Genomic DNA, 17132 nt, shown 5'->3' with positions numbered 1-17132 from the left:
ATACTATTACAGTAGCAGTGGCATTGCATTCAGCACAGGCACGCCTTATGCGTGAATAATGGTTGGGTAGGAAGTAAAAATAAATATTTTTTTCTGATCAACTCATGCACAAGCTCTTGCCTTTTAATCTCCTCTGGAGGATTTCCTATTTGTGTTTTTCCCCATTGTCGTAAGGGACACTTATCAGAGGCACCTCCATGAGGAATATTTTGCAGTTAAATCAAGCATCCCTTGTAAAGTGCTGGAAGATGTAAATCATCATGTAAATGTGATAGATTTAACACCACTAATGGCTTATTGACTTGTGGGTGATCGCTTGATTGTTTAGGAAAGGAAATACAAGCACACAAAATTTGCATGCACTTAAGAATGAAACATGCTATTTGAAGGAAATGGCTCAAAGTGAATCACTTTTTGGAGGAATGGGAAGGAAATACAATACTACTTTATCCAAGGAAGGAAAAAAGCATGCTGATTTCTAATTACACCACCAAATGATGAACCTTCAAGCACGGTATCACTTCCATTGTAAGTATCCTTGCTACAAATCAAAATGCAATTATCACAACCATTGTGATGTGTTGGTGATTCAGAATGTCTGAACTCCAGAGTTGGGATTTTGAACTAGAATAAATAAAACCTACTTTGGAGCTACTGAACATTGATTGTTCCTATGTGCCAGCCAATACTTAACCAACAACTCAATTTGTTATGTTTCTATTATTGTGATTTTCAGTTGACAAAAATGCAACCTTAACTGATGCTGAACCTCATACAATGCATTTCTAAGCCTATTTTCTCACAGCTAAGTTCTTCTGATTTCTATGGGACTTCCTTGTGAGTAAATGTGTTTAGGACTGCAGCCACTATTTGTTAAAAGTTGAAACATTTGTATGTCTAAGTTTTGGAGCCTCTGGATATCATAATATGTAAATGCCAATGTATTAGACTAATTAATCCAAACTCATTATATGGAATGCATTTTTGTTCGTGTTTAGGGATACAATCACATGCCCTCTTATTTGGGAGTAAATCCTTTGAATTCAGTGGGACTTCCTTCCAGGTAGATATGCACAGGATTGTGTTGCACACCAAGTATGTACAGGATTTCAGCTGTAGACTCCCTTCAGCCTCACCTGTCAGTAAAATACTTTATAGCAATGAATTTTATATCATTGTGTGAGGGTCATTTCATACCAACTTCTTTTTTGTCCCCCATATTTTATCAGAACTTTTTTGGGGGGATACATAACTACAAGAAAAAAGATTCCACCTAAACATTAGGAGGAACTTCCTGACAGTGAGAGCTGTTCGACAGTGGAATTTGCTGCCAAGGAGTGTGGTGGAGTCTCCTTCTTTGGAGGTCTTTAAGCAGAGGCTTGACGACCATATGTCAGGAGTACTCTGATGGTGTTTCCTGCTTGGCAGGGGGTTGGACTCGATGGCCCTTGTGGTCTCTTCCAACTCTATGATTCTATGATTCTATGATTCTATAACGTTCTTTGTCTTTGAAGTCACAGCCCACAATGGAATGTGTTTAGTTACTTACAACTAAAGGTCAATTGCTTGATATAAGTGCCCATTCAAAGAGATGAAACTTAAGCTAGACTGACGACTAACTACATGCATCACAAACGTAGGATTTTAACTGTTGTAAACCACTCTGAGTGAAGTAGATGTATCAGAAGAGTGGAGTAAGAATTTCTGTTTAAAGAAAGTAAACAGATGATTAAAACAGTGAGGCAAGTATGGGAAACTCAAAGCAATAAGAAGGCAATGTTCCGTTCTGGCACCCTTCCACGGCCTGATTTATCTTCTCCTTGATTATTTGGCAAATGTAGCAGAATGGACACCTGGTCAAACTAATCTTGACCTGGTGTTAGAAGCTTAGTATCCCAGTAAACCAAACGGTTCAACTGCAAGTTGCGTTAAAAATATTGTCATTGTTCTAGGACGGAATACAAACCAGAATTTTTCAGTTTCAGGGCTAGGATAATTTAAAAAATAAAAACAAAAATCTCATCTTTGCCTTCTATATGCAAATAGTCACTGTATTTTGGTCACAGCAGAGTTCAACAAAGAGGTGGGTGGGACTACCAGATTGGCATATGCAAATAACAGTGGATTGGTCAATCATCCTGATGACACAATGGTGGAGAGGTAGTGCCTTGGATGAGGATGGCGAAGAGGTGCATTGAGGAGTGTCATGAGCAGGGCAACTGTAAATCACACGGCATGAAGTTAGCTCTTTATTAAAGGAAACAAGGTCAGCTCAGGAGGCCAGGCCTAGTCAGCACAGGAACTCGTCCTGGCAGATCTTGTCCCCTATGAGGCAGTTGCGGGGACTGAAGTTCCCCATCTCCTCCTCCCTGGGTTCCTTTCCAAGTCATCATGTCTGTCTTTGCTCCTCCCTCTTCACACCTCGTCTGTCTCTGGGAGCCCAGAGGGGAGGGGAGCTGGTTGCAGCAGGAGCAGGAGACCCCTTGGCTTCTTCACCAGCCTGACTCATCTCCGCCTCTTGGCTCCCCTCTTCTCCAGCTTCTACTTCTGCCTCCGATTCTGGACTGCCCTCTGCCACAGTCTCTTTTTTTGCTCACTAAACCCTGTTGCTCTTCAGCTTCCAAGATGTCTGTCCCACCACCCTGATTCTGAGCCTTCTTCCCTTGGGGGTTCTCTTGGGGGTTCCCCAGATGGTGCCTCCCATCATTCCTCAGCATGCAGCCAGGCCATGGCAGGCAGAGGGCTGGTCCTGTTGAAATAGAAGGCACCTGCTGAATCTCTACTGCCAGAACATTCCACAGTAAAGGGCTGATGAGACTAAAGCAGAACTTTCCAACTTTTCATGTTGGTGACACACTTTTTACACATAATTTTGCAACATAGTGATTCAGCTTTAGGGACGCAGGTGGCATTGTGGGTTAAACCACAGAGCCTAGGACTTGCCAATCAGAAGGTCGCGGTTCGAATCCCCACAACAGGGTGAGCTACCATTGCTCGGTCCCAGCTCCTGCCAACCTAGCAGTTCGAAAGCATATCAAAGTGCAAGTAGATAAATAGGTACCACTCTGGTGGGAAGGTAAACGGTGTTTCCGTGCGCTGCTCTGGTTCGCCAGAAGTGGCTTAGTCCTGCTGGCCACATGACCCAGAAGTTGTACACCGGCTCCCTCGGCCAATAAAGCGAGATGAGTGCCACAACCCCAGAGTCGGTCACGACTAGGCCTAATGGTCAGGGGTCCCTTTATCTTTAATTCAGTTTTACTAGGAAACTGGAGGTTAAACTAACCACTTTCCAGCCTTGGAAGGAACGTGGGGAGCATTCACACGACACATCCACACACTGCAGCCAACACACTAACATGTCATGACACACAGTTTGGAAAGCTCTGTACTAAAGATTTAATTACTAGTTGTTGTCAAATGAGACTTGCCAATTTGAAGAAACAGTGCAATCCTATACATTCCTACAGTGGGGATTACTGTCAGGTAAGTGGGTCCAGGAATGAATGGTGTGCATTGCGGCTTCTCTCAATGAATCCTGGAAGCTGTATTTTGTCAACAGTGCTAAGAATTCTGTTAGCTTGTTGTTATTCATCGGGGGGGGGGGGGGGAACCAGGCAGGCAGGAGAGGAAGGAAGGTAAAGTCACACCAACCTCTCCTCCTTGTTCAGTATGGGCTCGGTAATGAGTGCCTTTGGGAAGACTGAAAGAAGGCAGAATCACACCCATGAATTTCCCCTTCAAAACAGAGTAAGTACATTTCCTTAGAAAATATAGCACTCTGGCATTTCCCACCCCCTCCCCTCCACCAGAGTTCCCTGCCTTGACACTAGTTCTTTCTACTTTGAAGTTTGATCTTCCTGAGCACATCTGCAGAATCTGCAGTTTGCAATGAGGGGAGCTTGTTAACTCTCCTTATCAAAAGTGCTTATCTCTGGGAGTAGAAACAATACAAGGGAGGGTGCTTCTCCTGGTTCAACAGTTTTAAAACCAAACATCTGATTTGGCTTGTGCTTCAAGACGAGCTTATTGATACTCAAACCTTATCTCGGCACAGGTTGCCCCTTACAGAATGAAGTGACTACAGGTCTCTGAAAATATAGTGTGAAATAAAAACAGAATTCCCTGTAGGGAATCCTTGAAATAGATGATTTCACGTTTTCTAGACTGCCTGAGGGGAAAGTAGCCTAACAGGGCTACCTCTTTCAAAATTTAGCATTAAAACACCCAAGACAGAGTTTTAATGAGAAATTTTTGAGAGGGGTAGCCCTGTTAATCTAAGGTGATAGTTTAAAGTGTCTTTGTTTTTTAATGAGAAATGTGATTTTAAAAAATATATAGAACTGAAGGGAGGGCTGACAATTTGGTACATGTGGAGGGGCATTTGCATATCCAAAACACATGACCTCCCCTAAATTTTCCCCTCACACAGGGGTGTAGAGTGGATGGCAGGGGCGCCATAGCCCCAGGAGTACAATTTTGAGGGGGTGAAAACCAGGCACCCCCCCCCCAGGGATCTGCATACTGCCCTGTCTGTTGCTGGGGGTCTCTGGGCCCCAGAGCCTGGCCTGATCTTGCCGACGCAACCCCAGCCCCTTTGCTGAATGACCACCTGGCTAGTGTTGGGGGGGTGCACCCGCCAAGGGGCACATTGGCCGGCCAGGCTCCCTCTTGCGTGGGTGGGCAGGCAGGTAGTACAGCGTGACCCTATGAACCCTCTGTGCCCCGTGCCTGCCCGGTGACAGCAAGAGCTGGGCTGGCACAGCAGGTTTTGTTCACCCTCCACACTCCGTCCTGCCACAGCTTCTGACACCGCTGCCTTCACAGAGCTACAATTACAAGCACCCATAACAGACTACAGTTCTTGGGCTTCTTGGGTGAAAGTCATGTGCTTTAAATGTGTGCTAGGTGTGCTTTAGATATATAGCAGATCTGCTCATAGAGATTGGGAATCTTTCCCTTTACAGCCCTGAGTGACTCACTGGGTGGGGCAGCAGAATTTAGGTCTGTGGTTTCCTATTTCTATCCCTAGCAGTTCCTGAGAATGGTACACATAGGACCTTTGGGCATGATGAGCTACTTTTTCCCGGTATGCTACTTATAATAAGCATTCAGCAGACATTGGGAAAGTCCCCTTGTTGCTTCACTGCATCACCTAAAATCCTGGCATGGATAGCCTTGATGTGGGCAACTGCTTCACTGTGGATTCATTTTCTTATTTCATGCTCAGAAAGCCAAACATCTCAGTTCTGCAGGGTCCCAGGGTATCAGCTGAGATGCTTGTACTAAGAAGGGCTAGCACTTGCAAGTGAGCAAGACAGCTAAATGGCTCCCTTGATCTGTGTCTTCAGACCACAGCTGCTTCTGGATTTTGTCTCCTTCTCACCCAATGCATATAAAAGATTGAGAAACCAGAGGGTTAATTGGGCTTACAGGTAAATGAAGGGTTATTTATGCAATGTATATATCTAAATATAAGGTTAGCAGCATGACAATTGTTCAGAGAGCATCAATGTGAGCTTGAAGTAGACAGAGGAAGCCAAGTTGGACAATATATTCAAAGACAGTATTAGCATAATTCACATATTATCTTTCAATTACCCATGCTGCATATGTGCTGAATATCAATACTCAGTGCTAATAGAAGCTCAGGAACCTGCATAAATTATACAAATTAATTCAAACATAGAAGTCTTGAGTTGTTTATTTTGTATTCTGCATCTTTCAGTCATAGGGTACAGATACAGATCTATGTAGGACACTGAAACCGCATGTTGTAACTACTGAAAATACTTCACACCTTCTGAGAGTTCAGCACCACCCAAACATGGTGCATGTCCAGTATAGAGATCATATCCTTAGATTTACCACTGTTCAAGATGGAGTAGAAATTTGATTCCATTCACATTTAAAGGCAAACCCACCTAATTAATAATTTTTGAAACAATGTGTGATCCAAAACACAGCCATCATGCAGAATTCGAACTTTCCCAAATTTTGCAATGCAATTCCCCAGCCAAGTAATGTGTACAAAAATTAATATACTAAAATGTGCATAAAAGTGTATATGTTAGTTAACATAGCATACAAAAATGTTTTATATCAGGAGATATTGCTTTGCAAAACTATGTACATCGGGGACAATTGCATACAAAAATGTGTATATTAGGAGAAATTTGCACCAAAATGCCAATAAATGGTCATGAAGACTCTTTAAAAGAAAAATTGCAGACCGATGTGGAAATGTGGAGAACTGAATTTAAGATTGTGAAAATGAGAAACTGAAATCCATCCCTAGGCTCTACACTTTCTCCTTCTTCAGCTTTGATCTTTTCACGTAGGACATAGATTCAAAACCATGATCATGGCCTCACCTTTCAAGAGGGCTTACTTCATTTCCAACCCAGCAGCTGATTTCATCTTTGCCTGCATTCTAGCACAGAAACCAAAACAAAAGGCTAAGCAAACCCCTGTATCTTTAAAGTCTAGTTCTGCTAAGCACTGCTATGCCCCATACCCAGAAGAAAAATAGTCAGGTCACTTTTGCATCTAAATTAATTCATAGCAAATTTGAACCATTTGTAATTAAACCATTGCACTGAATTATACAAAGGCAAGAAGAATTATTGCTGCAACAGCACGCAGTCCTAGTCAGTCACGGCTAAAGTACATGTGATAGTGAAGCAACTGCTTTGACACTCTTATTTACTATGTGATGCATGTCCTGTGGGAGCTGAGTAAAGGCCTGGATTGGTAGTGAAGCAATCGGGATGAACCTTTTGCCATGCAGCTTATTTTAGTAAACCTCAATTTTACCCTCATAGTCCTATCAACAGGGGAATTATACGAATTATCCCCCAACTTGAGAAACTCCAGGTTCAACTAAGTGTTGCAATGCATGTTACACAACACTGTTTTTACAAGAGCAAAATAACATTTGAGATAGATTCCGAACGTTCCTGTGCCAGGGCAGAGAAACCTCTCCGCTGCAGGCTACAGATTTCGAATTGTTGACACTGCGGATACAAAACACACACATACACAAACACACTTGCTGATGCTCTGTTTATTTTACTAAATCATGTACATGAATCTCTTTGATTTTCAATTATTCTTCTAAGAATTTGTATTATGACATCTCCCCCCCCCCCCAGAAAAAGGGCATCATCCTTCTCCAGCCCAAGAAGGCCTGCTTGTATGTGGAGTGGCAGGACCAGAAGTGGTAGGAATGGTGTTGGTTTTGGGATAATGGGCTGCTGGCCACCCCCAACAGGGCCGTCTTTACCCGGGGGTGCAAGGGGTGCGGTGCACCTGGGTGCCAAATTCTGGGGGGGGGCAGCAAATGTATTCTGGGGGGCGCCAAATGTATACCTACTGTATACCGGTCCCTCTTGATTGACAGCAGTGAAAAGCAATGGAGCAAACGTCCCCACCCCCCTCCTCCGTCGCTCTGTTACTCCGTAACGCCAAATATTCCTGATGAGTCAGGAAACAAAAGCAGTTATTTTCACTGTGTCGTTGTTATAGGTGAGCAATTTTCCTCCCCCAATAAAGGTCAACAACTTTGGCTTCCTCCCTTCCCCCAAAAAGCTCAACAACTGGGAGCGGCTATACTAAATTTGGGGGCGCTGGGCCGATCTTTGTGCATATGCTAAAGACGGCCCTGATCACCAAGCATGGAATTCTGTTCCATGACTGGAATTTGTGGTTGTGGTTGAGGAGTGAGTGGTGACTCGGCTTTAGCTTGATTGTATTTATGTTTCTCTCTTGTTGAATAAATTTTATTGAATTTTTTTTTTGGGGGGGTACAAAGATTAATATTGGATCACTTTTTACCAAGGATAAAAAAAACTAATCTAAATAAAAACACAGAGCAGAAAGAGAAAGAAGAAGAAAAAGAAAAAATAGATTGAGGGAAAGGGGGGGGGGAAGACTGTATTTGTCACTCTTGATATTAGAAAAAGTAAGACTCAGACAGAAAATAAATTTGCAGTACAGTCCTATGAATTAAGCAGAAACAAGTGCCGCTGAGTCAATAGAACTTGCTCCCAGGTGCATTTTGTTTTTAATATGTAACCCATTGTTAGGAGTTTAGGAGCTGGTTTATAAACCAAAAAATGAATAAAATAATGTTGCAAAAGTTCTGTGTTTGGGTGAAAGGTAGAGGTTCAGTATGAATTTTTGGAAAATAAATTCTACTAATATTTGTAGTTTCATTTAAAAAGTGGGGAGGTGGTCTATGCTGTTATTTCATTTTATTCAGCTTGAGTTTTCTGCAGCTCTTAGGTAGAGCACAATGGAGCAGTCTCAGGGTCTTAGGGGTCATAGGATGTTCATACCCTCCTCCCTACATTCAGACAGGGTGGTCCACATGCAGAGGCCTCTCTTTTGTGTTCACAGAAAGCTCCACTATTTTTGTTGGCTTATTCTTGGAGCTTTGAGATTAGTGTGAGGGGGTGAAAATAGGGCATTTGGGGAGGGTGTCAGGGGTGGTTTTGGACTGAGTGGTGTGGCCCTAGAATGGGAGACAACTAGGCCAAACCTGGAGCTGGCATACTTAGTTTAGCTCCCAATAACCAGTTGGACCAGGGAGAAGCAGAGGGTGGGGGTGGGGTGGGGGGACAGGCCGCAATAGTGAAATGAAAAAGGGGGAAAGATTGTTAAAAGGCTCTGCCCAACTTCTGGCCTAGCCTGCGGGGGCCCAAATAGGCTTTAGGTAGTGATGGGTTGTTGCCCGCAGACCCCTTCCCCACCTCCAAGCTCTAGAAAATTGCTTTCTATGTACCAGGGCTGGCTCAATGCATTTTGGCACCTGAGGCAAACCACAAAATGGCAGCCCCTCCCTGCCAGGGAAGAAGGGGTGAGTGGAGATCTACATCAGGAACAAGGGGTGGAATAAAGATTATATAGGGATCTGCTGCCCCTCTGGATCCTGCCACCTGAGGCGGTTGCCTCACATTGCCTCATTGGTGGGCCGGCCCTGCTACAAACAATGAAGTATAATAATCATTTACAAAAAAGAGTTATTTTGTGAACTGTTCATCTGGCAACTTAATACAGTCATAACTGCGATACCAAGTCTCTAGTCCTTGCCCTTTTTACAGTGGAGAAGTTCCTGCTGTTCTGTTGCCCTATTTTCATTTTCATTGTATTCCGAAGTAGGAATGTATCTTTGTCTAAATATGTAGAAATGTAAAAAAATCGAAAGGACCAACCATAAAGGTCACATCTTTTGCAAACAGCCAAAACTACATAACTGAAATGAAGTGAAGCAATGGAATGTGACCTAAGAAAAATCATTCTCTCTCTCTCTCTCTCTCTCTCTCTCTCTCTGTGTGTGTGTGTCACACACACACACACACACACACACACACACACACACACAGAAAGAGAAAGAGTGTCTTGGACTATACACTTTTAAAATGCTAAAATGTAAAAACATGCCTTTTGAATGTGGGTGGGTGGGTGTAAGAACAAATAGGGGTAATTTAAAATGCATCCCTCAATTTTGGACAAGAGGTTTCAAAAAAATAAAGAAAAAGTTATAAGCTGCTATTGGAAGCTGAGGGAGCATCCTTGCCTAGAGAACTCCATGCTAAAGATGTCCAATCTCAAGACCCTAAGGATCTAACAGTGCCAGAATTTGGAGCTGGCCTGACTTAGCTGATCTTAATAGGAACTTGTACATAGCAGAAGGAAATCCCTTAATAATGCAGTGCCCAAGCTGTGTTAACAACATCCTGAAAAACTCTTGAAAATGTAGTATGTCTTTCATGCTCAACTAGTCCTAAGCTCCTATAATGGAATGAAAATAATATTTGATACTGGACCTAGACAAGACACTGAGAAGCAACAGCCACTGGCTGCCTGCATGGAGGGCTGTGAACTTAGTTTCTCCTTGCCCATCCAGCATGATGTTCCCACCTCTGCCATCCATGTCTTTTCAAATGCCTGTACAACTCCCATCATATATTCAGAAAGAAATGGGGGAAAGGACTTGAGGTTTCCCAACCCATGAAAAATAAATCTCAATATATTTTCTAAGGCACCTGGGCTCAAACAAGCATAAAAGATGAACAGAGAAATCAAAGTCCTACCAAAGGAGATTGATATTTGTCTGGGAGATTCATAGCTGTCCATTCCTGAAAGGGTGTGCGTTTGTGGTTTTGTTGAAAAGATTTTATTGGAAATACTGTATGTGAAAAGCCTCTCAAGAAGAGCCATGAAAAAGACGAGAACCATTCATTTCCTGTTTTGGAAAAAGCATTTCATCATAATTGTTAAATGCAGACTCCCTTCCATGATCCTGTCGTTGCAAACAAAAGGTTAACGCTTGATCTGATGCTTATGCACTAATGTTTCCTTTACTAGTAAATGGGTTTTATAGCTCAGAGATTAATATGGATAGTTGTTGGCAAAGCTGCCCTAACTTGGAGTGTAGCAATCCAAGCATGGAAGGTGGGAAGTTGTCTTCTTTCCTGGTTTTGTGAGCTTTTTATTTCTAGTCTCTATTCATCTCTTTTTTTGGCCTATGCTGTATTACAGATTATACAGTAACAGATGCTACTCTTTCATATATATCAAGTTGTCCAAAAGTTTTGTTGCTGTTGTTTTTACAGTAGAGCAGGGGATAGTGGAATTGAGAAAAATGTTCATTGTGTTGCTATCCAATCTCTTGGTATGTGTGTGTTTTCTCTAGGCCAATGGGATGGACCAGTGGGTAACTGATTGTAGCAGCAATATGCAGGAAGGGTTTATTAGTTGCTTTTCAACCCATGGGAGGGGAATATGGATTTTTGGGGGTGGGCTGGTGCTGCCTGTATAAACACATAAATTGGTTTTTGTTGTTATTCAAAGAGATTGAGGTGGTGTACATGGCTCCCCAATTTCCCATTTGTTCCCCTCGCAACAAGCCTGTGAGTTATAAGGGTTATTCATTAAAGATTTCCCCTGACCCACTTCTGGTTATTGTAGGAGGGCAAAATTGCACATGTATAATGATACCTCTCTCCATAGGTAACGTGGTAATTTGTAGCTCTGAGTTCCTAATGGTTTCTCTGTTACGGGTGCTAACATGGAGTAACGTCTGATAATGGAACCAGTTGAATCCAGAGCGGTCATCAGGTTCCTATACTTGAAAGGGCGCACACCATGGGAAACGTTCAATGAGATGAAAGGGACTATGGAGAGGATGCCCCATCGTATGACGTAGTCAAGCACTGGCATCGTCAGTTCAAGTGTGGTCGGACTTTGGTGGAAAGGCTCCCATTCCTGGGTGACCACAGTCCACTATTGATGAAGACACCATGTGGCATGTCCGCCATTTTGGAGGATCGCCGCATAACCGTTTGCCAACTAGATGCAGATGTCAAGATCAGGGTGGGCTCTGTAGAAAAAAATCATCCATGACCATTTGCACATGAGAAAGGTGTCCGCACCGTGGGTTTCCTGGCTGCTGACACCTTTCCAGAAGCAGGAATGAGTCACATGTTCATGGGCTCTTTTGGCCATGTGTCACAAAAACCATGATGACCTCTTCGCCAGACTAATTACTCAGGACAAAACATGGGTCCATCATTATGACTCAGAAACTAAATCACACTCCAAACAATGGAAGCACTCTGCCTCACAACCTCCAAAGTAGGTCCGTGTCCAACCGTCAGTGGACAAGGTCAAGCTCGTGGTCTTTTGGGACCAGCGCGGAGTAGTGCTGGTGGATTTCCTGGCAAAGGAACAATTACCAGGACATACTACGCTTCACTGCTGCAGAAATTGCGGAAAGCCATCAAAATTGAGAAGCATGGTATACTGACCAAAGGTATCTGCCTCCTGCAGGATAACGCCTCGATTCACAACTTGCATGTTACTCAGACGGAAGCACAGTCCTGTGGCTATGAAATCCTTCCTCACCCCCCTTATTCTCCTGACCTTGCACCATTGGACTTTCACCTCTTTCCAACCACGAAGTTATTTTTGAAGGGCAAGCTTTTTCCAGACGATGAAATGCTGATGTCTGACAAGTCGTGGCTTCTGACGCAACCTGCCGACTTCTACAGACAAGGTCTCCACAGCTGCATAAAGCAATGGGAGAAATGTTTGACTCTTGCTGGTAGCTATGTAGAGAAGGACTAATAACTGTGCCCAGTTTCATTTGTCTCAGTCCACGGGAAGCACATCGGGGGAAATCTTTAATGAACACCCCTCGTAGGTTAGGCTGAGAGATGGAGGTTCAGGTCCACAGACAAGTTGTAAGACCCAAGATGCTGCAGAGAATTGGCAGTGCATGTTCAAAATAACTGACAGGAATTCTCATCTGCTTCAAGACAGGGAGAGGACAGTGGGGGAAAGGGGATTTTTCTATTAAATACAGAGAGCATTCTAAAATTTTGACTAGAGATCCTTTAATATTTTGATCATTTGCTCCTCTGTTGGATACCATCAGATTCTCAAAATTTTGCTTAAAGCAGCAAAGCTGTTATATCAGCTCTTGATTCTCCCACCTCCAAACCTTTGTGGTGAACAAAGGGAAGAGGCAAGCAAAACTGCTGAATTGAAAATTTTAAAAACACACTAATCAATCTAGAATGCACTGTGTTCTGGCCCATAGTTTTTTAGGGGAAAGATAAGGATCAACTAGCTCATATTATTCCTCCCGCCTAATAAACTATTCTTTCCTTTCTGCCTGCCTACCATGTACTAACACTCAGAATAACTGTTCTATATCTCCATTGCCATACAGTGGTACCTTGGGTTAAGTACTTAATTCATTCTGGAGGTCCGTTCTTAACCTAAAACTGTTCTTAACCTGAAGCACCACTTTAGCTAATGGGGTCTCCTGCTGCTGCTGCGCCGCCAGAGCACGATTTCTGTTCTCATCCTGAAGCAAAGTTCTTAACCTGAAGCACTGTTTCTGGGTTAGCGGAGTCTGTAAACTGAAGCGTATGTCACCTGAAGCGTATGTAACCTGAGGTACCACTGTAATTTGTTTCCATTGGGAGAACCTCAGCTGTTCTGTCTGGTGCTCTTTTTAAACACAATTGGGAAAAATTCTTAAGGCAAATGGTCTCCTATAGTCCATTATTTAAATTACTTTCATGGGAGTAGGATTAGGAAAGTAGCTTGATGGTTGGTCAAATAGCTGGGCCCTTAATTCTTATAGGATTGCAAGGGAAACCATTTTGACTAAACATATGTTGCACCATGAAAATCAAAATCATGACATTCCAGAGGAATAAGGCACCATCTCATTGGGTTGTGTTTTTTATTCCAGAGGAAAGAAGCTTGATCAACTGAATATGTTGCACAGTATTTCTGAGTAGAAAAATCAGTGTTTGTTAATTATACATAAACAAGAAGTCCCCAGCAATTTCATGAATATTGCTTGTATACACTTGCAATGCTACCCCACTGGTGTCTGGAGAGTGGGCCAGAGGCAGAGCTGAAGGACCTGCTGGATCCTAAGTCAAGCCAGTTCCTAGAAAAGAGTCTGATCTGGACCTGGTGCAGCAAAACCCACAGCCATGGCGGTTCTGCCTCTTCAGTCCGCTGGAGAAAGTTAGATTTGCTCTGCCCATCAACCTAACGGTATTTATTTAGCAAAATCTGTATGCCACTTAATCAATCAATCAATCAATCAATCTCTGAGGGGTTTATGCAAGATGTTATAAAATATTCTTTTAAAATAGCAATAAAACCAACCCACAACCGCTCCATCAATGCTGAGCTGGACAAGTGTATTGGCAAGGCTGCTTCGGCAATGGCTCGCCTCTTCAAAAGGGTATGGCAGAATGAGATGTTAGCGACCAATACCAACATGAAGGTCTGCCAGGCTTGCGGTTGAGCATGCTGTTTTATGGTAGTGAGTTGCGGGCAACTAACCACTGCCAGGAGCAACACTTCGACACCTTCCACATGCGCTGCGTCAGGAAGATTTGAGTCATCACATGGCAGGACACGGTCTCAAACAAATATGTGCTCTCCCAAGCTCACATTCCCAGCACGTTCACACTTCTGTCTAAACGACGTCTACACTGGCTTGGTCATTGTGGCGTTTGGGTCATAAGGAAAGGGTTAAATGAGTGTGAAGTGATTGGCCAGTGGGAACCCAAGGGGAGGAGTTAGAGTTAGAGTTGGAGTTGTTGGGAAGTCAGTTGGGAGTTGGAGAAGGAAGATGGAGGATAAGTCTGTGGGTTGGTCTAGTTTTGATGTGAGAGAGTGAGAGAAACAGTTAGGAGGAGTCAGATAGACAGTTGGGATAATCAGTTAGAAGTTATTAGGAAGGTATAGGCCGGTAAAGAAACTAAGATTAAGAAACTGACAAGAAAAATTATCTGAAACCATAACCTTGTTAATGCTTATAAAATAAACTTGCTTATTTGATTTAATGTTAACAACTGTCTGGACTCTGTGTGTACCCGAGAGAAATGGGTTGGTGGCAGCGGGGAAGCGAGCACAGTGGTGGCACAGGGATCAATAGACCGTCAAACGTCCAGGGACCCTGTGTGATCACCACAGTCATGTCCACAGAAAGGAAGATGGCAGGATCCCCAAGGACGAGCTCTATGAGGAGCTAGCTTCAGGCCCCCCAAAACTGTTGGAATATCATCTCAGTGTTACAAAGATGTCTGCAACATGGCATGAAGGCTGGCAAAATCAACCCCTTTGTGTGGGAATGTCTTGCAGATGATTGCAACACCTGGAGACACTCAGTCAGGTTGTGTATTCACAACAGTGACCAGAGGAGGAATAACCGCTGGGAGCAGCACAGTAAAAAGAAACGCCACGATACTTCTGCAGCAGCACAATTGGACGCCTTCATCTGCCCCAGCTGCAGCAAAGCATGTCTCTCCCATATTGGTTTCTACAGCCAAAGCAGGCAATGTAACTCTCCAATGGTTTGACTTCACCCCCGAAGGCGCACTCCTTCATTGTCTCCCGAGACAGACACAAAAAAATGAAGTATTGAAAAGCATTTTCTGCATTTAATTAATGAAGACCATTAGGCAAAGCAGTCCTAAGAGGTAAGTATCCCAAGGCAAAATGAATTAAAACCTAAAAAACAAAACAAAACGGGGAAAGAAACGGGGAATATAATCATAGCATACAAAGCCAAGCCAAGCAATCATAAAAACAAACCTTTTAAACAACCCTGCCAGATGGCACAGTGCATACCAGGGCACATTTACCTTAATTTACAATATCTGAAAAGTCAGGTTTTCATGCTGAAAAACATAGCCTTGCTTCTCCCTCAGAGAGGGCAGTCAGGTGTCTGGCATGCAGCCAGGATGATAACAGCAAGAAGCTCTGCAAGTCTTTTTCACGTTACCTGAAAACTGTTCATAATGACCCTTGCAGCACAGTCCTGTGCATATTTACTTTGAAGTAAGTCTCCTGTGTTGAGCTGTGCATACTGGTATATTTTATTCTATTCTATTATTGTCATTTAGATACTGTCTGCAAACAATGTCATCTAGGTGTTCCCCAGAAATTAAAAGAGAAATAACAGCATATATAACATTATATAACAGCATAACATTATAGCAGCAGATATAACATTAAAGCAGTCAACAACAAGAGTACCCAAAATCAGATCTTTCTAACAGATTTTTTTTTAAAAGCCTGGGGGAAAATGTCAGGTGCACATAAGAGCATCTGCTTGGGAAAAGCATTGCAGAGATTGAGCATCACAGCTTTTGAGAAAACCAAACAGGAGTTTTAAGCAAAGAAGACAGTATCTGAAAGGTACAATACCACAGCTGAAAATCGAAGAGAAGAATCTCATTTAAAAATAAATGCACTTCATAGTTCTGTTACACCTAGCAATATTAAAGTGAACATCCACATTGTGGCGAATGTTTCTGTTGACATTCATGTGCAAATGCTGATCTTCCTGAAGAGTTTAGCTGATTGTCTGAAAATAAACATGTATTTCTCCACCCTTTGTCAATATTCACTTCTGTATCAAAAAACAATGGGAGAATGACATAGGCTATGAGATTAACCCCACTCAATGGACCAGAATGTGGTCTAAACCCCCCCTTTAAATCCATATCAGCGAAAAGAAAAGAACTCACTCTGAAACTCACCTACAGGTGGTACCTAACACCAAGAAAACTAGCACTAATACGCCCAGGAACATGTGGTGGCAGTGTCCCAAAATCCAACTATTCTGGACAACAGCCATACGAGAAATATGTAAAATAACTAAGCAAGTATTAGACATCACCCCAGAATTGGCCCTACTAAACATCTTCCAAGACAACAATGCCCATTTACACCACAAAGAACTCATAACCCACCTACTTTCAGCAGCCAGAAACACCATAACCAGACACCGGAGAGACCTGTCAGGAGTAAGCATGGACCAATGGTACCAAATAGTATGGGAAACAGCCTTACTAGAAAAATTAACCAATGAACTGAAACTGGTGTGGGGACAAATAGAGGAAGACGCCTTCACCCCAGTATGGCTCCCCTTTATCACATACACAAGACAACGACAATAATCCACCAACAGCATACAAATCAATATGGCTAACCTGATCCAAAACACCCACCCCACTCACACATGAAAACAAAGATCACCACAGCCAGTCACAAACAAACAACCACACCCTAGGCCAAACCCAACCTCTCTCACCACCAAAGGAACACAAGTAAACAGCACAAGCAACGCTGACACCAAACCCTACATACATTAAGCATAATAGAAACATCGCCACCCAACCCCAACCCCACCCATCTTCCCTTCCTCCACCCCCTTTTTTTCTTCTCCCCCTAATGTCTCAACAAATGAAACAGATTTATAAAAATGTTACACGGAAAAAATACGAGACATTACACTTACTGCTGTAAAACAAGAAAATCTTTAATAAAAAAAGAAAAGAAAGAATATTCACTTCTGTATTTTCCAATCACATTTAGTTGACTCTTAATATATAATGCAGTGTTTTTCAACCACTGTTCCGCGGCACACTAGTGTGCCGCGAGATGTTGCCTGGTGTGCCGTGGGAAAAATTGAAAAATTTGAAAGATTTAAAAATAAAGTATTTTATAATTTTTCATATTTCTGTTTACTTACTATTTCATAATAAAGTAATTATAAAATACTTTCTTTGTGTTTATTTGATTCCTAT

General features: G+C 42.7%; 1 protein-coding gene across 1 annotated transcript in view; it reads left to right on the top strand.

Moving 5' to 3' along the window:
• Positions 1 to 427: 427 nt before the first annotated feature.
• The window catches only part of KCNK2 (potassium two pore domain channel subfamily K member 2), a 118538-nt gene continuing 101833 nt past the window's right edge, over positions 428 to 17132 (top strand). Inside the window, exon 1 of the mRNA XM_081855980.1 lies at positions 428 to 528. Coding sequence (XP_081712106.1) covers positions 495 to 528 — 34 coding nt within the window. The 5' untranslated portion in view covers positions 428 to 494. The remainder of the gene's footprint in view (positions 529 to 17132) is intronic.

Source organism: Podarcis erhardii, assembly GCF_964252035.2.
Source record: "Podarcis erhardii genome assembly, chromosome: 3".
Taxonomy (NCBI): domain Eukaryota; kingdom Metazoa; phylum Chordata; class Lepidosauria; order Squamata; family Lacertidae; genus Podarcis; species Podarcis erhardii.
This window is presented reverse-complemented; position numbering and strand designations above follow the sequence as displayed.